The sequence below is a fragment of the Eublepharis macularius genome, chromosome 12 (assembly GCF_028583425.1).
Source record: "Eublepharis macularius isolate TG4126 chromosome 12, MPM_Emac_v1.0, whole genome shotgun sequence".
In the NCBI taxonomy this organism is placed as follows: Eukaryota; Metazoa; Chordata; class Lepidosauria; order Squamata; family Eublepharidae; genus Eublepharis; species Eublepharis macularius.
The window spans coordinates 42,611,537-42,632,873 of record NC_072801.1 but is presented as its reverse complement, the minus strand read 5'-3'; the positions used below and the strand labels follow the sequence as shown (position 1 = coordinate 42,632,873).

At 44.8% G+C, this 21,337-nt stretch overlaps 2 protein-coding genes across 4 annotated transcripts; one reads left to right on the top strand and one right to left on the bottom strand.

Moving 5' to 3' along the window:
• Nucleotides 1–367: 367 nt before the first annotated feature.
• Nucleotides 368–7,491, bottom strand: LRRC46 (leucine rich repeat containing 46). Of its 2 annotated transcripts, none has more exons than XM_054993639.1 (8): nt 7,275–7,491; nt 6,093–6,195; nt 5,879–5,987; nt 5,468–5,514; nt 4,927–5,036; nt 3,637–3,706; nt 2,625–2,773; nt 368–1,266 (listed from the first exon to the last, which is right to left on the bottom strand). In XM_054993639.1, the coding sequence occupies exons 1-8, from the start codon at nt 7,282–7,284 to the stop codon at nt 905–907; spliced, it is 960 nt and encodes a 319-aa protein (XP_054849614.1). In that variant the 5' UTR covers nt 7,285–7,491; the 3' UTR covers nt 368–904. The 2 variants fall into 2 exon arrangements, with proteins under 2 accessions (XP_054849614.1, XP_054849615.1); XM_054993640.1 differs by having other exon boundaries at nt 368–1,263.
• On the top strand, nt 4,689–15,969 carry MRPL10 (mitochondrial ribosomal protein L10). Of its 2 annotated transcripts, none has more exons than XM_054993642.1 (5): nt 4,689–4,779; nt 10,432–10,601; nt 12,915–13,079; nt 14,104–14,248; nt 15,223–15,969. In XM_054993642.1, the coding sequence occupies exons 1-5, from the start codon at nt 4,740–4,742 to the stop codon at nt 15,444–15,446; spliced, it is 744 nt and encodes a 247-aa protein (XP_054849617.1). In that variant the 5' UTR covers nt 4,689–4,739; the 3' UTR covers nt 15,447–15,969. The 2 variants fall into 2 exon arrangements, with proteins under 2 accessions (XP_054849617.1, XP_054849616.1); XM_054993641.1 differs by lacking the exon at nt 4,689–4,779 and adding an exon at nt 8,175–8,233.
• The last annotated feature ends 5,368 nt before the right edge of the window (nt 15,970–21,337 follow it).

The window sequence follows — 21,337 nt, the reverse complement described above, 5'->3', positions numbered from 1 at the left end:
AACAGTGGTATATAAATATGACTCTGGAAGAAGAGTTTGTGTTATCCAAAAAAAAAGCTGTATATGGTTCCCCAAATGTTCCTGTGGAAACTCAAACAAAAAACAGCTGGCCTCCAGCAGGCCTGACTGCTATTTCATTATTTAGAACATGATGTGCCAGAGTAGCTGTGAGGCATGTGCTCTTGCTTCCCTTTCTGGCTCTCAGAACTCCAAAAAACGAAGGAGAACCTCTTGTCCTCTTCCAGTCCCTTTCTGCTGCTGTGACCCCAACTTCTTACCTCACACCCACCCTGCTGCTGGGTTTACTCAGCCGATGGGCTGATTTGGAATGTAAGGGCCTTTAAAACAAAGGAATCAAATCCCGTCCAATACCTTTTGGCAGGTTGATGAGGAAAATCTTCATTTCTCTTCCCCTTTCCCTGTATGTAGATTTTAGCCTGCGGTGTTTTCATGCACACTCTCCTTTAAGGATATATAATAGAAGTTATCATTGGCAGACCAGCTTTAACTATCATACCTTCCAAACAAGTCTTTGGGGGGAAGCAAGGACAGGTAAACCAGCTTCGACCCAGTTTATATTTGTGCTACAGACACAGCCGGATTTCAACAAGCATAGCAAACCACATGGGGCAACTGTAATCCTAGTGAGGCTAGTAAATGTGCAGTTGGTTTCACTGCCCCCATCCTTTCCTCAATGGCTAGCAACTACAACACAGGTCATCAATGAGCTTTTATTTCAGACTGGCAGCTTCCTTCCTTCCCTTCTACTGCCAGCCCTTGGTAAATATAGATGAAGAGCAACCGTTGCCCGTTAAATGCCCAGAAGTGCTGTTTGCAACCTGCTTCCCAAAAGCATAAAGATGACTCATGAGGATTGTGAAGTGTTTCCCCATAGTGCAAAGGGTCATTTTTTTGCTTTTGTCACATATTTAGCCATACTGGATACCTGTCCTTTTACCTGGACCTGGCTTCTGACCTCAGACTTCCCCTTTGGTATACTCAGTCCTTCATGATCTGTGGAACTTGCCGTTTCTAGAGATGGTCTAGGTGCACCATGGCATTCAGTTTGGGGTGTAAGAGCCTCCATGGTGGGGGTTTTAGGGCCTGGTGGACTTGGTCCCTGGGGACTTGCATTAAGCAGCAGATGTCTCAGATTCTGCCGGTCCTTCAGCTCCTCTAGATGAGCCTCATGCTCACTGAGGGCCTCCCTCCTTCTTCGTTCTGAGCGACTGGTAAACTCGTTATGGAGGTCAACAAAGAAGTCTACTGAAGAGAGGGAAAGAAACAATAAGAAAAGGCAGGATGGACATATTCTGGGACTTGAGAGATGAGAGTTCGGGACTAGACCTGAAGTCACCATGCATGACATGGCCTAGAAGCAGAAATGACTTCCCATAATTCCCTGTTTTGGCTAGCCACCCTCTGTTCCCAGTTGACTGTCATCCCGTCTTTCTAATTTCAGTGTCAAGATTCCAGGCATGGCCATTTTGCTTGTAGTTTCCTCTGTGGCTCATACAGAGGAGATGGAAGTTGAGATGCCTAATGCTTAATACAGGCCCCTGGGATGTTGACTCCACTAGATTCTCTCTGGCTTGGGCTTCTATCATTTGTCATTGCTGGTTTCCTCCGAATACCGATTGCCCAGTTCTAAGGTGTTTAACAGTAGTAGTAGCAGTAAAAAAAAAAAAGTTTCAAACAGCCAGGTTGGCGCACACAAAATCAAGAAAAAGAAAAATTCATGTGATTCCCCCCCTCCCAATAACACAAAATGTACAAGAAGGAATCATACCCCTGAAATGGGATTCTACAGACCTGACTTCAGCTGCTGCTACAGTAATTATCAGCTGGGTCTGCTGATAGTGACAGCCCCTCAAGACCTCTGGTGAAGGGAGAGCCCCCAAACTTACTTCTGGCCACACAGCAGTTTCTGTAGCAGTCAAAATTTTGCAGTTTGGGAACTAACTTGCTTCACAGAGCTGTGGTGAGGATAAAATGCAGAAGCAGAGAATGTAAGGCACTGTGGGTTCCCATTGGGGAGAAAAGGGGGGTATAAATGAAGTAAATAAAATAATACGCATTTGTGGACTGGAGCCCACTTCTTCAGATGAGTGGGCATTCACAGTACAGTCGTGTAGGAGTTCTGAAAAGACTACAAATGGCTAACTCGAGCCAGGAGGTACAGAGTGAAATGTGGTTATGTAAAATTCAGCCCTGATCAGGAAACACACAGACTGTTTGCTAGTTATGCTAAGGTTATCTGTTAGCTGCCCTTTTCTGCATATTTGCCGATTCCTGATAAAATCATGGCAGGGGAGGGGTGTGAGCAAGTCTTCTAGAGGTAAGGAGGGAAGGAATGGATGGTTTCGACACCTTGCATAGCCCTTAGCCCCTACTTGAGCTTTGCGGGGGGGGGGGCAGGAATGCAAAGTAAGTAAAACACTCTTGGGGGGGTGCAAGGAGATATGTTGTAAGGAACAGAGAATCTTCCCAGCTATCCATTCCAGTGGCATTCACTGGTGCATAAGAGGGAATCACCCCGGTGTAGAAGCCACCATAGAATCTGCAGACCTCTTCCCATTTTCCTAATGCGCCAAATGTGTCCTGCAAGGGAGCCTTTTGGATACCTTTTTCTGTGCTCAGAGGCTGAGAGAGCTCAGGAATGTCCTCATCACTGTCTTCCAAACTTTCCTCCATTTCTTCCCTAGCCTTTCGGTTGGGAACATGATGGGCATCCAGTTCTATGAGGTGGGGCAGGGCTGCCAAAACAGATTCCCTTGGAAGGATGAGAAAAGTGCAAGAATAATAAATACGGTCAAAGTGGGTGGGGGAGAGGGCCAGATGCAGCCTCCATTCAGCCACAGAGATGCTTGAAGTTCTTACCTGCTGCAGTTTAGGGAATTTATGTTACCAAATTAAGATTCATTCCTGGGTGATGTCCAATTTACAGACAACATGCAGGGCCAATGAATGAGGCATATGTGCTCCAAAGCAGAGTGGACACATGCTGTCTTGATCCTCCCCACCATGTAGAGTCTCTCTACATGTTACTAAGTACCTAGGACCATGCATCTGATGAAGAGAGCTGTGGTTCTCGGAAGCTTATGCTACAATAAAGTTGGTTAGTTTAAAGGTGCTACTGGACTCTACTTTTTTTGCAGCTACAGGCTAACTCCTCTGGATCTAAGTACCTAGGGACGCTCATGTGCAGGATTATCTGTGTAGTTCTCAATTCACCTGCAGGCTGTTCTTGCTCTGCGTATGTGAATGCCACTTTCGTGGGAGCTCCCTTTGAGTGACTGCATCTGCAAGTGATTTCAGAGGGCAAAGCATCAATTCAGCAGTTTTTCCTGCAAGAACAAGTTGCCAATTTGCATTTCTTTGAGGTATGAGAAAGTGTGAAGATCTGCATTTCAAAGAATGGATGTGGGGGAAACTGGGATACTTTTAGCATTTGAAACACATGAATGAATTCATGCGGAGCTGCAAGCGTGAGTGCATGGAGTAGGAGGGACACATGAAATGAAGTTCACTTGAGTGTCCCTAAGTATTTAGTAATGTGTAGAGAGATTCAGAGTTCCTATGCACATAGGTCTGGAAGTAGGGGTAGGTGAGGGTGGGGTCACTTCCTGGCCTTACCTGTAGCTGTTCTGTTTGGTACATTTATTTCCTGTCAACTCAAGAACCAGAAGGCTCTGGGGCAGCTCATCTGTGCGGATTATAAGACAGACAGAAAATCAGGAAAGAAGGTGGAAGTGGAAATAAACTCTGCTGAGGCTTGCGGGGGGAGGGCTGATTCCCGGGATTCTGTCATTTGATGCGATCCAACCTGGACAAGAACTCATTACCCTTCCCCAATTAATTAACCAGGGTGGGAACATATTTTGTGACTGAAAGTGGAAGAGAGGCCTAAGCTATGGGGCACAAGCCACTGGGAGGATTGCTTGTACGAGCCTCTTTTGAACTGAATTGGGGCTGTATCAATATGACAAGCTCTCTCATTCCTTTCAGAGAGGCTTGCATCAGAAAAAAATCCTGTGGGTTACTTCTTACTTAATTTGTCAATGCCAGAAATGCAAAAGAATAAACTGGCTAAAAATAAGCACATACTAATTTGGCACAATGTAACATGAAAAAGAAGAACCAGAATCCACAGGTGTGGGGGCAGCAAGGGTCTCATCTGCCAGTGAACTTTTTCACTCAATTTCAGTCAGTTCCCTCCAGTCTTCATCCCACAGGAGATTTGTCTTCCATTGTTCCACGTGGGTCACTCCAGAAGTGCCTTTTGGGTAATTAAAGAAGAACCCACCTTCCTTTTCATCAGCAAAAAGCAAGATCCAACCCATTTTAAAAAATAACTTTATGAATGCTGTCTTGAGCTCTGTAGATGGGAAAAGTGTGGTAGAAATGTCTGAAATAAATAAACATAAGTGCTTAAGCCCAGGTTTTGTGGACCCACCTCTGAGATTTGGTATGACAAGTGGGGTCTTACGTTTGTTTAGAATTGTGTGCAATCTATGCAGTCGCAAATGCCTCATGCAATTCTTTTAAATAATTTTTTTAACTAAACATGTTTCTAGTGGACCTTAAGAGTGTGAAGATATGCCTGGAAACGTATGGCCAGTTCCTAGAGAAATACCAAAAGTCAGGCAAGAGTTCCAGGGATAAGGAGTGCTGATATTGCTGATAGTCTCTCCTCATGACTATCAGAAAACATGAATATATACAGTCTACATTAGCAGATGGAACATGGAAAACCATTGGAGTGTGGATGCATCTTAGGTAATTTAGAGTTTTATTTATTTTTAGTGGTGGAGGGGATGTGACTGTATTAACATTTCAGCCTTAATTTGCAAATCATCTTTTGACTACAGGGTGGTATGAAAAGCTTGTTAATTAATAAGGAGGCTCTGGTGGACTAGCCCCTACCTGTGTTCAGAGACTTGATGTGGTTGTGTGAAAGATCAAGAAACTGCAACTTTGGGAGGGCCCGGAGGTTCTCCACTCTGCTGATGCGGTTCCCAGCTAGCGAAAGGAATCTGTGGTCATGGGGCAAGACAAGAGGATGTTGCTGTGAAATCCTTACCCCTTCCAGGGCTGAGAACACACTTGTACTTAAGGCAGCCATGGTTAGTTAGCAAATGTTTTGGTAAGTGACCTCACAATCTGACTCTCTTTAGGCAGTGGGCAGAACTGCAACCTAAGTCTCAAAACCAGGCACTAACACATCTGCTGGCAGTCTGAACCTTTCTCCTTTATTCCTGGAAATCAGATACCAATTCCCAGTCCTCTCTTGAAGCTATTCAGTCCTCTCTTCCTGACTGTGGCCTCGTTATCCCTGCTACATGTGAACAGAACCCCCTCATGTGTTATTTGATTGCAAAAAAGGAGTAAGAAGTTAGGGCACTGAGGAATGGGAATTTAACCCTGCTCCCTGGCTTTTTGGAAACAAACAAGAAATACCACTTACTTCAAATTGGGAAAGCAGCTCAGATTTTCAATTTTTTCTATTTGGTTCTAAAAATGAAATTAACAGAAGTTAGAATCTCTGGCTCAGTTCAGACAATGAAAAGCCATGGTTTAAAGTATGGTTAATGTGATTGTCTGAAGGCAGGTCACTCCATTAACTATGGTTTATTAGAGGCCATGAAACTACAATCTGAGTCCAGGGTGGAAGCTGATTTGTTGTCACAGGTGGGCTGCTTCCACATGGGGACAATTTCCTGTTTTGCTCAAAAAAGCATTTATGGCAGAAAGAGTTGCCCTGTAAGGTGATTTTCTGATCTTTCCACTCGTAGCCACTATTTCTCCTTGCTTGCCCCTGGCAGGCTTTTTGTCATTTAGCAAAATAATAGTAGGAATATATGATTAAATAGGTTACCTGTTGCAGGTAGATGCTGTGGATCTGTTCTAAACCTTGCAGGTTTGGGATGCAGCTGATTCTCTCCCTATCTAGTCGGAGGACCAGAAGAGATGTCAGGGCTTGAGATCTGAATGGAGAGATGTTTCACACACCTTGTACTGCTCTTGTTCCATTGTCTAGTATTATTCTCACCTACCAAAATCTCAACTCCCCACAGTCCTTGTATACTCACATGCTCTCTGGAACCTCTTTCTCCACCGAAGCAAACAGGTTCCTCTGTGCAATGAGGGATTTTGTTAAGTTCACCCCTTCTTTGAAGCAACTGTGTATATTTTCTGGAAACAAGTACATGGGAATTCTTTTTCTAGATCTCAAAGTCAGATTTTATGTATTTATTTAGCACATTTTTATCCTTGCCCTTTCTCCAAGGAGAGCAGGGCAACATACATGCTTCTCCTCCTTCTCCATTTCATCTTCACAATAATCCTGAGGCAGGCTAGGCTGAGTGAATGGCTGGCCCAAGGTCACCCAATAAGTTTTGCAAGCAGGGGAGATTTGAATCCAGGTCTTCCTGGACCTGGGCCAACACTCTAACCACTACACCACACTGGTTCTCAGTTTAGTTAACAAAACTCTTGCGGGGGGGGGGGAAGGTAGATTAGATGTAGGATAATAATGAAAGATCTGTGTGACATGTTTTCTAAGTAAGGCCTGGTATTATGTTCATAGACATACTGTAAGGCAGGATGGCGAAAAAGTAAATCGGCATTCGCTGGTGGACCAGTGGTCAATTTCTGATTAAGAACTAAAAATGAGTAGGAGAAAATTAGTATCACTGCATAAAAATATTTAATCTTGTATTGCTCGCTGTATTACTGCACTTTTTCTGAAGTTCTACATTTCTTTTGAGTTTTATGCTTTCAAGACATTCTAAGCAATCCTAAGCAGCTCTACTGAGAATCCTACTCAAGTTTACTCCATGGCATTAACTCAGCATCCATACACTGCAGTTACACAAAATCCTTACTTCAAACCGTCTTAAAACTCTTGAACCAGCATGTTAAGCTCACTTGATGTCTGTAGGGGATTTTCAAATTCTTGATAGTAATTAATGTTTCACAGTATATTGTTTTTGCAGGTCGCTGAAAAGCTGCGTAGACGTATTCAAATAAACAAATGGGCTAGGCTTGTCAGTTCTCCTGGAAAAAACGGCAGCTCCGGAGGATGGACTCTATGGCATTATAGCTCACTGAGGTTCCTGCCCTCCCCAAACGCCATCCCCCCAGGCTCCACGCTCAAATCCACAGGAATTTCCCAACAAGCAGCTGGCAACCCTCAAATGGGCCTTGTATAGCCTGATCACGCATATCCCTTCCAGGAAGCGCTTGCAGTCCCTTAGGACAAGATTACTTACCTCCAGGCATGACTGATAAAGTAGGTCACCCAAGTTGGCAAGTCCCACAAATGCCCCAGCAAAACGAAAAATGCGTGTCTGTATATGTATGTGATATCCCTAGCTTGCTTAGGAATGCTTGTGCGTATGTGGTGGGGGGAAGTCTTGCAACAGTTACTACTTGGGAATACCCTAAGCAACGGTTTGTGGAAGGGGGGGTGAGGTCCCCCTGGCAACGCGGAGCGGAAGACCCAACATGACAACAGCTTGGAGGTTGCCTAGCAACCTCTAGGAAGCTCAGAGGGGGCCTCCCTAGCAACAGATGGGGCGTTAGGGGGGATTCTCTTTGCTCTAGAATGGAAAGCTTGTGAGGCCTTTCCGGCAATAACCCCAAGGCTTGGGAAAGGGGTGTGTGCGGGGGGGGGGGCGGCGGATATCCTACTTTTCTTTGGTTGAAGGGCTCTTTAGCAATGGCTTGGGAGCGGGGAGAGGTTCTCAGAAGCAGCTTGGGAAGCGGCTACACAAAAGAAGTGTGCGTGTGGTCTCTCTTGTCATAGCTTGTGGAGGGCTCTCGTCTAAGGAGGGGAGATATTCCCAGACAATAGCTCCGGGAGGAATTCAACCTAGAAGGAATCAGGGATGTGAGGGCTGCGTGCTCATTGCTCGGAAACAAGATATTTCCTTTAAAAAAAAGGTGAGGGCTTTTACAGTACAATCCAATTCAGAGGAACTCCAGTTTAAGTCCACTGAAAACAGTGCGATTTGCGGTATAATCCTACACAGGATGACTCCAGTCTTAATTCATTGAAATTAATGCCTAGATCTGCACTGGTAAATCAGGCTGGTTCCTGAAGGGTCCTTCGCCTTTAATTCGCTCCCCTCCCACAAAGAAGGAGGCCCTTTGCTTCCATCCCATAACGCTCGCCTTCTATGCCTCAAGATGGCTGCTGCGGGCTATTGCAACCGATTTTGCAGCGCTGGTAAGGTTAAGCGAGCTTTTCTTTCCTGGCGGTGCGTTTATCCTCCAGCCTCATTGGGGTCAGCGCCTAACCGCTGTTTCTTTCGTCCCATGGGAATCCTGGCTGTCATACTGCCCAGTAGTAGCACTGGCTAAAGATAATCAGACATATACTACCTGGACGTTGGGCGGACTCTAAGAACCCTTGTGCCTCTAGATAAACGCCAATTTCTCCAAAAATGTGGGCCGCCTCCTCCCATGGCGTTTTTTGGCTGCTGCCCTTTGAGGATTTGCTTCTTAGGAGAACGATGTGGACAAACTCTGGCCGTAATACACGTATTCAAAGCATGCGTTGCCTGTAAACATTGTGGCTGGTAGCCCTGCGTTTTCTTCGCCTGGTTCCCTTAGCCCAGCATGGAGACAGAAGGGAAAAGAATGAACTGAGCTTACATAGCGCATCTGCTGACCCGGACTCATTACGATTGTGGCTTTATAACCCACCACCACCAATTAATGTTCAGTATCCCACTCCTGATTTAATTTTATGTTGTTTCAATGGCCTACAACCTCCTCATATAAAATTTTTAAATTTAGTGAGGTTTGGGAGGAGAGATTACCATAAAGAAAAGGTGTGTGTGTGTCATGTTGTAACTGTTAAAAAGCCCGTGGTAAGTAGGTGTGCATGCTGTTTTCTTGCATCTCCTGACAGTAGGCTTGCCAGTTTCCAAGTGGGGCCTGGAGTTCTCCTTCAATGTGGCAGTGAGGCCCATAGGATGACTGGCAAGGAAGTCCTTCCTTTTGCTTAGCTTATACCTGCTGCCTGTCAGTGCCAGTAGATGATCTTTTCTTTGTTGTTTGCTTTTGACCCCATCACCACTTAAGATCCTTAATCATAGATGCAGAGTAGTTAGCCGTGTTAGTCTGTAGTAGCAAAACCCATGCATCTGACGAAGAGAACTGTGATTCTCGAAAGCTTATGCTACAATAAAGTTGGTTAGTCTTAAAGGTGCTACTGGACTCTTTTTAAGATCCTTAAAAGTCTCTTTAGTCATCTCTCTCCCTTTCCCCCCAGTCTAGGACTTCCAATTGTTTGAGCATTTCTTTGTAGCAAAGATCAACTCCTTAACCATTTGAAATGCTCTTTTGTGAGACTTCTCTGATTGGATGAGGAAGGGGGTTGTAGTTGAATGATAAGGAATGTGTGCAGTATTTAAAACTTGGGTTGCTGTAGTAATAGCATTATTCTTAGTTTTTTATTTACATTATTTATAGTCTGCCTTTCTTCCTAAAACTCAAAGGGGATTATGCAGTGTAAATCAATATTCTCAATGGCTTGGATTATAATTCTTGCTGTTTTGTTTTCTGTCTCCTTCCTAAACAGTTCCTAAAGGAGATCACTGCCCCATACTTGGGGATAAGAGGAGCTAAATCAGGAAGTATTTGTCTACAAACTTAAGTCAAAGATAAACTCTTAACAAGTTCCATCAGGAGAAGCTTTGTTCCTGCAGGAATATTCCTCTCGCTAGGAGCACCCCCCACTAAATGCACAAATTTGTTCATCTGGGGGCATCTCCAGTTTAAATACATTGAACATGCAAACAATGCAGAATCATTTCTCAAAATTAAAATTAACCCCTCCTTTTTTTAACCTGTCATCATCCCTGAAGTAGAATAAGCAGGCCTGCACTTGGTGCTTGAAACCTGAATGTGTTAGAAATGTATAAAATGCTTTTCATTTAGGGTTGAGGAGAGGGGGTTTGTATTTAGATTTGGGGTTTAGTTTTGTATTTTGCCTTCCTCTGCAGCCTATAATTTGACTGTTCAGTTTGCATAAATACTCAAGCCATGTTTTATATACCTGGTTTGCATGAATTCCTCTTTAGGACAGGGAACTTGATCTCTTGGAACTTGGATTCTATATATTCCCTTAACTCTGGGGGGTTTTTTGGTAGGGAAAGCTGGTTTCATGTAGCAAAGGGGGGCATCAAATGCCTTACTGTATATACATTTTAAGATAAGATTTTAAATGCTAAATTTTTTTTTGTCCTTTACATTTTTACGCTGGATTTAATCATTTTATTGATTGATAAGGATGTATTGTCATTGTTATGGTCTCTGACCGCAAATAAATTTATTCATTCATTCATGCCTTACTGTTGGGATTTGGCCTTTTGGGGTTTAACAGAACAAGGATTTTTTCCCCTGTTTTGACTGCTGCAGGCTGGCATCCCACCATTCAGTTTATCCGGCATGGCTCCAAAGCTGTCACACGTCACTGGAAGGCAATGCACATTGTGAGGGAGAAGCTGATGGCAGTGACAAAATACATCCCACCCAAACCACCCATCCCGGTGGAGTGCATGAAGCCTCTTGTCAAACCGGTCATAGAGGTAATGGTGCATTCAACCCAACCTTCACCATGACTTTTATAGACCTATTTGTGGGTTAAAATCTTAAAGAGACTCATCATATTTTTGTTCTCTGTGGTGACATCAATTTTATCTTCATAGGATGGCTCACTGAGAAAGTATGGGATATTCCAGACCCTTCCAGGCACAGTTTGTGGTGTGGCCTTATAAGTAACAAAGCTCCGAACAAATCACATCCTACCTTCCTTAGGGTCCACATCATTACTTTAAAAAAATATTTTGAATATTTTCACCCCCAGCTACTAACTCACCGGGTTCATGCAGCTGTTAATAATATTTGAAAGAATATGTATTAAAATATTTATCATGCTATCCATTGTGCTTCAAGGCAATGTAGAATTTCAAAAATTAAAAATGTACAAAATATGGCAGAGCGCTCATTTACCTCCTACCCCTAAGAAAATGCCCGCGGCTTATGCCCCATCAAAAGCCCTCACAAATGAAACAGCCTTACAGCACCTCCTAAAAAACTTCGACAGGGAACTGCTTCAGAAGGTGGGAGCCATTATAGAAAAGGAATAGACTCTGGTAAGTGCCAAACAGGCCACCTTAAAGTGGAGGAACGACTGGAAAGTGGCAGCCAGAAGATCACAGTTATAAATAATAAAATAGCTAATGCAAAAATCAACTGAATCAAAACCCAGCTTTTTTGCATTATTTATTTATTTAAAATATTTGTGTGCCCTTTTCTGCTCAAAATAGTGTCCCCAAGGTGGTGAACGTTAATATTAAAACAATTTACATTTAACATTTAAAATAGTATTAAAAACAATTCAATAAACACACACAGTACAAAGGCCACTTATTGTTATTGGGGACATGCCAGACAAAACAAAAAAAGTCTTCTCTTGCAGGCAGAAGACAGCAATAGAGGGGGACAGATGAATCTCCCTGTGAGGAGTTCCAAAGTTTTGGTTGTATTATGGGTTCCATTTTTATCTTATACATCCTCCAAGGTGTTCAAGGTAGCATCTGAGTTTCTCCAGTCTCTCCCTGTGAGGTAGGCTAGGCTGAGAGAAAGGAGGACTGGCCCAAGGTAATATAATAATAATAATAACATTCGATTTATATACCGCCCTTCAAGACAACTTAATGTCCACTCAGAGTAGTTTACAAAGTATGCTATTATTATCCCCACAACAAACACCCTGTGAGGTGGGTGGGGCTGAGAGAGCTCCAGAGAGCTGTAACTAGCCCAAGGTTACCCAGCTGGCTTCAGGTGGAGGAGTGGGGAATCAAACCCGGCTCTTAACCACTACACCAAACTGGCTCTAGTGAGCTTCATTGCTGAGTGGGGGATCTGAACCAAGATCTCTCTAGTTGTACACCACCCACTACATATCCTCATCTCTCTCTGCCTATACCAGGCTTCTTTGGATGCCCCTTATCACCCAGTGGGTGGCTAGTAGGGCCCCTCTGGAATTCTCTGGCCAGTTGACTTCTCACCTCAAAAGATGATTAGACATTCCTTCAGTTCAGGATGGTATTATCTGAGTGTTAGATAGATTATAATTTATTCTGCAGGGTTCAGCTGTCTTTTCCAATGGCTCTTTACATATATTTTGTTGAGATCTTCTGTATTTTAATTGGTTGTGCTTATTAGATGATTTGATATAACCAGTTGTAAGCGACTGCAAGAGCTATATAGGATACAAGAGTGGAAATCTGGGAGATGATAAATACATACCATCTGGGCATGTCAAGGTGCATTATTCCTGGTGACTCCCGTAAGTAGTTTGTGTATTTAGATAATTTCTACCTTGCCCTGTCAGCAAGGAGGATGTTGAATTACTTACAAAATAACTCAATTAAAACAATTTCAGTATCATTAGCTAATCAGATTACCCCAGGAACTCACTAGAGTCAGAACCAGATCACTTTTCCAGAAGTGCTGTAAAGCTGCCCTGTTTGTGTTACTTTTTAAATGGTCGTGGTTAATCTGGCATGCAGCATCCTCCAAAATAATTATAGGATTGTCCACTTGAATATCAATCTCCTGGAGCCAGCCCGGACTGTGAATAGTGAGAATTGGTGCAGATGAGAGTAAACTTGGGTGGCTGTGTTGGCTATGACAAGAAAGGTTTCGCTGATAGGCCAAGTCTTAGGGGTAGGTTTGCAAGTGAAGGTAGTGGCTGAAATCCCACAGACTATCCTGAAGCCTCATGCATACAGAGCAAGCTCCCTCCAGATCCATGGCCTCTTTCAGGTTTGATGGGTTTTTGTTCTAATTCCCAATGGCTGCAAACAAAACTTTTCCTTCTCCTTACCCTCCAGGAAAATGGCTTTACAAAGATTTTGCGTCGGCAAGTGGAGCAAACATTCCGTGAGAACAATATGATTGCAGTGTGCCAGTATAACTATGCTCCCGGGAGTGACATTGTACTCATGAGGCACCGGCTACGGAAGTACAACATTCATGCCAAATTCTTCCCCAACGAGGTACAGATGTTGCAATTGGTTCTTCTAGGAATGCCAAAGGCAATGCACAGCGAAGTAGTTGTCCCCACCCCACCAGCAGCTCTCCATATCCAGGCAACACTGAACTCCTCACAGAGCCAAGTTTGTACATGTAGGGATGCTGTATTTGGTGCACATGAGGCTGAACATGAGGAGGGAGAGGCAGTGGAAAAAGCATGCATTACCTTGTTGGTGTCTCCAGGTTCTCTGTCAGGGTGGGTCATTTTTATTTTACACAGGCCGCTGCTCCTTTTACACTACCTTAGAAAAGAGCCATGGTTAGAAACGCCACCAAATTTCACCCCAAATGTGGCGAATTAGGAGGATCCTGCTCAGAAAAAATATCTCAAAAAACTCGGAAGCCCAAAAGAACTTTAATAAGATAATTCCCAGAGGACTTCTGCCAATGTGATTTCTCACCTGGCGATTGGAGCTTGAGCCTAATAGCCCAGATTAGCCAGATCTTATCAGAACTTGGAAGCTAAGCAGGGTCAACCATGGTTAGTACTTGAATGAGAGAGGGCCAAGGAAAACCATAGCTGCTGTGCAGAGGAAGGAAATGGCAAACCTCCTCTGCCCATCTCTTTTCTAGAAACTTCCCATAGTCCTGGGGTCACCATGATTAAGTCCTGACTTGACGATTGGAGATTGACTAATCAACTGGCTCAATCAAATAACAGAATGTGATGGTCACAAGTATAGAATGCCTTTAAAAGAGGATTTGAAAGATTCAGGGAGGAGAGGTCCATCAATGGCTACTACCCATGGGAACTAAAAGGAAACTCCATATTTGGAGGCAGCAAACCTCTGAATCCCAGTGGTAGGAGGCAACATGGAGGTGGTGGTGGTGGTGGTGATGGTGATGGTGATGGGGAATCCTGGGCCTCTGTTTGGCCCTTCAGGGTAATTGGTTGGCTACTGTGTGAAACAGGATGCTGGACTGGATGGACCACTGGTCTGATCCAGCAGAGTTCCTCTTATGTTCTTAATATGTTCACCTTTTCAGATCATTATACCTTTTCTTTTGGAATCCAAATACAAGAATCTCCTCCCTCTCTTTGTGGGACGCAACCTTATATTGGTGAGCCCAGAAACCAGGGCAAAGGAGATGCTGCGGGTCCTGAAAAGTATCCCACAGATTAATCTCCTGGGTAAGTGTCAGGAGAGCGTTACCACTGGGCTGTTGTATGGGGGTTGATAACAGTTTCCTGCAACAAGGGCTTAAAATCCAAATTGAATGAACGAGACAGGGATTGGCAGAAGGCTGTTAGTTGGTTTATTTATTTCATTTATACTCCACTTTTCTTACCAATGGGGACCCAAAATGAATTACAACATTCTCTTCCCTTTCAGTTGAGGGCTGTCAGTCAGCAAGAGAGGTACAGCAGTGATGTGATGTGGGGCAGCAAAGATGCAGATTTGGGGGTATCTTGGAGGAGGCTTTGCTGTAAAGATGCTCTTGAGGAGGGGCATTGCTTGATAAAAATGGAGGGGGAGAGGTTTACCCGCCACATTCCAAGGCACTAGGAAAAAATATGGTACCACGTGTGATGTGATAGTACATCCTACTGCTGAAGCTAAAAGTAGGCAGGGCTAGTCCTGTGAGACCACCTGGGGAACTATTGCAAGTTCTTCTGAGCTCTTAGGAGGAAGAGTGATGAAAAACATTGGCAGCTGGAGCATATGGATGTACATAGAGCAGGTGACTGAAGGTGATGGTGGGTGCTGGGGCTCAGTGGTAGTGCCTCTGCTTAGCGTGGAACAGATTCAATCCCTGGAGCCTCCAGTTAAAAGGGTCTGGGAGTTGGCGATGTGAAAGACTTCTGCCTGAGACCCTGGAGAGTGCTGCCAGTCAAAGTAGGCAGTATTGACCTTTATAGACCAAGGCATCTGACTTGGGAGAAGACAGCTTCCTGTGCGTTCTTATGAGAAACAAATCTGGCACCAAGGAAAAAGAAATTATTGCAAATGTGACAATGTATACAATATTTCCTGCCCTGTGTTCAGTTTTGCTGTTAAGCACTGCCCATGTGGCTAAATACTGTCAAAATTCTGCACTCTCTCTCCAAATTAGCTTTTATGCTTTTAGGGTACTGCCAGCTCACCATTTGTCATCTGCTCCCAGGTGCCTGCATTGACAACACCATCCTGAGCAAGGAAGGCGTCGCCAACTATGCCAAGCTGCCTTCCATGGTGGCCGCCCAAGGGGAAGTGGTGGGTGCCCTCTCTCTCCTGACCTCCCAGACCAGCACACTTCTGCAGCGCGGCCCTGCTCATTTGACTTCCTTGCTGGAACAGTATGTTAAACAGCAGAGCAGTGAAGAGGTGAAACAGGGGGATGGCTCCTGAGAAGTCAGAAGCCTTTTAACGAATTCCTTGCAGCTCTCATTCATCTAGGACATCAGTTGGTTGGGCAGTCATTGTTTGGGTTGGGCAGGCTTAGCTGATGGAACTGACTGAATCCTGTGAATCGAGTGGATTAAGAGGGAGGAAAATGAGAGGTAGTTTGTGGACAAGTGAGATACTGGAAGACAGATTGCCCTGTGATCGATATTTGATTTATATAACACGTGTGACACCAATCCACCAAATCAAGTAACCAGAGTTTGTTAGTAATACCACAATGACAGAAGAATTAAGAAATTTGGGAAATGGAGAAGGCATCATCACTCATTGCTCAGCGTTGTGGTATAGTGTCTGAAACGATAATGCCTTGTGAATTATAGCTGCTGACCTTAATATTATTACATTTTCCAAAGGATCCTATTGTCTGTATTATGTTAGGCAATTGGGGAATAAGTTAAACAGAATCCTGCAGCTTTTGCACCCCAAATGTGAATTCGAGCTAAATAAACATACATTTTTCACAATATTGTCATTTGTTTATGAGGTCTTGCTTCTGCTAATCATGGGGAGGGGAAAAGAGCTGGGTATGATACTAAAAGTTAACCCCTCACACTACTGAAAATCTTGACCAGTACCCCACTCTGTATTCTAAAGTGTTGTCCACACACTTTCAAACCTATTGTCATAGGCTAGAAACTAGCTTTTTAAAAAAAGGCCGTGATAAATACTGGAAGAGTGTGGTCCTTTTTTATTATTTTTTATCCCTGGCTCTCACACTTCTTTAGTAAGTGTCTATTTAAGCATTTGTGACCTATCAGGGGATGTATGTGAAATAACTCTGATTCCCGCCCCTTTGCAACCCTTCAAGTGGCTTTTGAGCAGTAGAATGACCTGACAGAATAAACACCTCTTTCCAACTGTATTACCAGGCAGAAATGGATTCTGTAATATCAAACTGTAATGATTTCAAGTAAATGTGTGCATGTATCTTTAAATGCTTGGTGTGAGATAGGTGAAGAGTGGGGGGTGAGAGAGGGATGAGTGAGCGATATGATTGGTTGATGACAGAGTGTGGGCGGAGTGAATGGAGTTTTAGACTGACAGTGCATGGGGAAAAAGGAGCAGTCAGAAGAAAGCAGGCTAGCTGTGTGCTGCCTGAGTATATTGAAGTATTTATGAGAGAAATATAACCTGTGTGGAACCTGAACTGAGCATGTTTATGAAAGGACACTCAGTCAGGGAAAGAGAGGCCAGCTTTGTGCTGCCTGAGCAGGTTTCATATTTCTGTGAATAGAAGTTAGAGAAAGAGAGGCTAGCTGTGTGCTGCCTGAGGAGTTTAAGCATTTCTGTGAGAGAAATATTGAGTTAGAGAAAGAGGCTAACTGTGTGTGAAGCCTTAGAAGAGATCTGTGTGAATAAGTTTATAGGAAGTAACTTTAAGAACCAAGAACTACGTTTATGAAACCAAGACACTTCTTGACTAAATAAAAGTTTATTTTGTTTTGTTATATCCCAGAGTAGCTGTCATTGCTATATCCCATTCCTATCCTCAGGGCCACATAGAACCACGAAGGAGCCTGACGCTTAGGAATGTTACCAAAGGGGAAACTTAAAATATATTGGAATATAATATTCCTGGTGGCAGCAAACTACTCAGAGGGTGTTAAGGGAAAAAAAGCAAAATCGACTCTAGAGAAAGTAAGGGTCATAACACAAACAGTTGTTCTGAAACAGATTAAATGTCCCTTCCCACTTGTAGCCCTCCAAACAATCATTGAGAAGTGAACAGAAATGTCAAAATATATAGTAGCTTGCAGCACTAGCCATTGTAGTTTGGGGAGGTTTATGAGATTTGTGAACTCCTTTACAGAACAACGGTTCCCAGCATTCCTTGCTGAGTTCGTATTTTGAAACGGGTATAAGGTAATAGGTAGTTTTGAAAAATACCAGTGATTTTCATCCCATTTGTGTTGCAGCTAGTGAAAGAAAGTCATTCTTGGTCAAAGTGAAGAGAACAAACACCAAAGGGTCAACTTATTCAACATGATGTGATTAGGGCCTCAGACTAGGATCTGGGAGGCCCAAGTTTAAATCCTTACTCTGCCGTGGATGCTTACTGGGTGCCTAGATGAGTCATTCAGCATAACCTTACCTCACAGTAGGGACAAAGTGGAGGAGAGGCAGGGCTTTTTTCAGCAGGAACGTGGTGGAATGGAGTTCTGGCACCTCTTGAAAATGGTCACATGGCCTGTGTCTCCACCTCCTGATCTCCAGACAGAGGGGAGTTTAGACTGCCTTCCCCGCAGCAGCGCAGAGGGGGTGGGGCCGCCGGTTATGTGACCATTTTCACCAAGGGTGATTTAAACTTTTAAAAACTGCCCCCTTGTTCCAGCTGACCCAAAGTGACATCATTATGCAGTCCTGAGTTCCACCACTGAGTTCCACCACCTCTTTTCCCAGAAAAAAAAGCCCTGAGGAGAGGAGAATGCTGTTGTAAACCCAAGTCAGGGTAAGAATAAAAATCCTTCAGATGAAAGGCACAATAAGAAAAAGATGGGACCCTTCCCTCTTTAGTTGGCTCTCCTGAATAACTGGGGGTGGGGGGGGGGAAGAAAAGAGGACAAGAGAACCACTTCTATCTACTGGTTCCTGTTCCTGTTCATTATTCTTTAGCCTGAAAGGGAGAGTCAGACATGAGCTGAAGGGGAAAACTGCACAAAAATCAGAGACCCTTTGTGGAGGAAAATAAGTACTGGAGAGGCAGCTACCAAAGGACAGAAAAGCAAGTCAGCCAAGTAAATTACCAGCCTCTGTGAGATCTGGTCATGCCCTTTGCTAAAGGTTTTTTTTTAATACATTAAGTTACAAAGAATACATATTCAGATACCGTTGTGCCCTACTGTAGAAATACAGGATGCATTTAGAATCTCAAAATTCAGTACACTGGAGAAGGCTTGCAATCTTCAGTTCCTAATGTAGTCAAACATTCTTGGAGCAGCCAGTAGTTGCTGTTAAGAGAATCCACAATGGACAGAAAATGCAAAGTAGGTAAAAAAAAAAGGTTTCTCTCTTCATCCTTGTGTATAAAAGCATTCTGCTTCTGGGTGCTTGCAAGCATGACCGAGAAAAGGTACGTTAGATTGCGGTTCTGGAGGATGCTTTTGTTCTCAACATGCAACACCGAGTTTTGTGCAAGATTTCATTTGGAACACAATTCCAGGAGACAAACATATGTTCCAGACTCTAGACAATGGGGGCTTCAAGAACAGGGCTAGACCCCAGGCTACCACATCCTTTTATTATTTTCTCTTACAAAGAGAACAGCCGCCATTCTGACTTTGAGGTGTTGCCAAGTAGGCCCCCTCCCCTGCTTTAAAGCCTGCTATGAATTGTGCCAAAGTTTCCTGCATTACTGTCTCACTGCTACACCAAAGACTGCTTTGCACGTGTGTGCTCTGATACACGTGTCAGTTTCCTGCCTGCGTGTCAATTACCCTTGTTGCTGCTATAGACTGTGTAGTTTACTGACTCCATGTTTGGTTAACTGCACAAAAGGACTCTCTTTCTGGGCAACCCTGCCCTAACCTGTATCTGGACTTCCCAGTGTGTGTTTGGACTGTGTTCCCCGTGCCTGCATTGCCATCTGCCACGGACCGTGCCTGTTCCCTGCTTTGGACTGTGTTTTAAAGTGTTGTTCCCGCTGCCTCCATGGAAGCCTGCCTCATATGGGCCCAAGCCGCTGCTAGCAGCCGGGCGCCTGCCGGGGAAACCTCCAGCGAGCCTGGCTAGGCGCTCCCTGGTCAGTTCCCGCCTGGAGCCTCCCGCGGGTAGGTTGCCGAGCTTGCCCTCGCTACCGGGCAGCCTGCTATCCAGCCCCAGCTATGCCCAGCCGGCATCCATGTTCTCAGGCACCCAGAAGACCCTGGGAAAAAGACTGCTTTGAGAAGCCATTTCGGCGAAGCGGGCACACCACGTCCGCAGCGAGAGCCCCTCGCCCCGCTCTGCATATCTTAGGAGCCGCCCCGGAGAAGGAACTAAGTGCCGACCATCCCAAGCACTTAAAGAATGCATCTCAAAGAAACCTCCGCATTCCAAAGCTGATGACATCAGGACAAGCCCTGTCCGCTGGAACATCCTTTCAGCCCACTTGGATTTCCCCCTCCCTCTTTTGTCCCCTCTTCCTGAGGTGTCACTTATCACAATCTGATTACCAAAGTGGCCCATCCAAGCCATTCAGTAGCCCATTAGACCCTTTGTCTTAATCTGTGAGAACCACCAAGTACAGCACCAGCCCCAGGGTACGTTTTGGGGTATTTAAGCTGGTCTCCCAGACCACTCGGTGCCTCGGCCATTCCCATCCAGAACCCCTCGCTGTCTGTGGCCTCGGCCATTCCCTATCCAGACCTCCTTGCTGTCCGTCTGTGGTCCCAGTGCTGGCATTGGGCCACCCTCGCTGCCGTGTCTCTGCTTCGCTCCAGGATTGTGAGTATTTCCCTTATCATCGTTGGGAACCAGCTAATGCGAACGTCTCTGTATTTCCTACTCTGTATTTCTTAGACCTTGTGTGTTCCTTGTATGATTGTGCAAGCTAGGCTTACGCTACACTCAATACACGTGTTTGGACCTTACTCCTTGTCTGCCTCTTTTTCACTAGAGTGTCTGGGATCAGGACCTCCGTATACATAGGTTATGATCCTCGCTTAAATATTAATAGTTACAGACTGCTACAGCTAATTCCCCATTACAATAAAGAGCAGTTCTGGTAACAGTTTACTGGTGGAGAATGTGGGCATAACCCAGTTCGTGTGAATGCACGTGAGTCGACACGCGTGTCTTCAGCGAACTGACTTAGAGGAAAATTTTCCAGACCTCGGTGTAAAGAGTGCAATTTAGCTCAGGGAATTAAAAGTGTGAGTGTGTGTGGCTCTAGCGAGCATTTCTATCTTGTGGGTTGGCTTTTCCCCATTTCCTCCTTCAGCCAGCTTTGGACTACTTGCCTTTTGTGGTGCACCGCGAGGCCCTCCAGCCGTTATAACCGGTGTACTGTGGGTGAGGACCTCTGAACTGGTGAAGTTCCTGGCCACCTTCCGGGCCGCCTAAACGCGTCTATGTGGGTGGGATCCCAGAAGTAGGCTCTATAGATATATATATCCTGAAGCAGCACATATAAAATTCTCTTCCGCCCGCCCCCGTCTCTCCTAAGTCCGTCCAAACCCCGTTCCTGCCAGCACTTAGGCTTCAATCCCCGCTCCGGAGGAAACGTGAAGGGATCGTTAGTCCGTTTGGTTGTTCAGTCAGTATAGCTTTGGGAATCTAAAGCCAGGTTCCTGAAGCCCCGCGGCAGCCGGCCGCACCGTGCTTAAGAGTTTTAAGGTAGACTCTTGGGCGCCTTTCCACTTGCGAGTTTTAAGTTAGACTCGTGGGTGCACCTTGCTTGGGAGTCAGTGGGACTCTTGGGCACACTTTTGCTTGGGAGTTGTTAGAACTCTTGAGCGCTTTTCCGCTTGGGAGTACCGTGGTTTTACTCCTGAGCAATTTTGCTTGGGGACGTGCAGAGGCAGTCCTTGAGCGCATTTAGTCTTTTGGTCGAGGCTTGGAGACAGTTTAACCGTTTGTCTCTGAGCACGAGGCCTGGGGACACTTTGAGTATAGTTCTTGGGCAGAGAGCTTGAGAGCATTTTGGCTTCTGAGCAGAGGCTTGGGAGCATTTCTGGTTGCCTAAGCAGAGGCTTGGGAGACCCCTTAATTGCAGTTTCTGAGCAGAGGCTTGGGAACACTTTCTGGTTTTCTGAGCGCAGAGGCTTGGGAGACCCCTGAGCTTTGGTTTTCCGAGTATAGGCTTGGGAGACCCCTGAGCTTTGGCTTCTAAGCAGAGGCTTGGAAGCACTGAGAAT

Bases quoted from the DNA above. Each gene is read 5' to 3' on its own strand.
- LRRC46 (XM_054993639.1), bottom strand. The intron at 5,037-5,467 runs GTAAGTGGTATT...CCATGACCACAG, and splicing joins AGCTGCTTTCCCAATTTGAA to ATTCCTTTCGCTAGCTGGGA. The intron at 3,707-4,926 runs GTAGGGGCTAGT...TAATCCGCACAG, and splicing joins CATCAAGTCTCTGAACACAG to ATGAGCTGCCCCAGAGCCTT.
- MRPL10 (XM_054993642.1), top strand. From the start codon at position 4,740: ATGGAACATGGAAAACCATTGGAGTGTGGATGCATCTTAG. The intron at 4,780-10,431 runs GTAATTTAGAGT...TGACTGCTGCAG, and splicing joins GGAGTGTGGATGCATCTTAG to GCTGGCATCCCACCATTCAG. The intron at 10,602-12,914 runs GTAATGGTGCAT...CTTACCCTCCAG, and splicing joins TTGTCAAACCGGTCATAGAG to GAAAATGGCTTTACAAAGAT.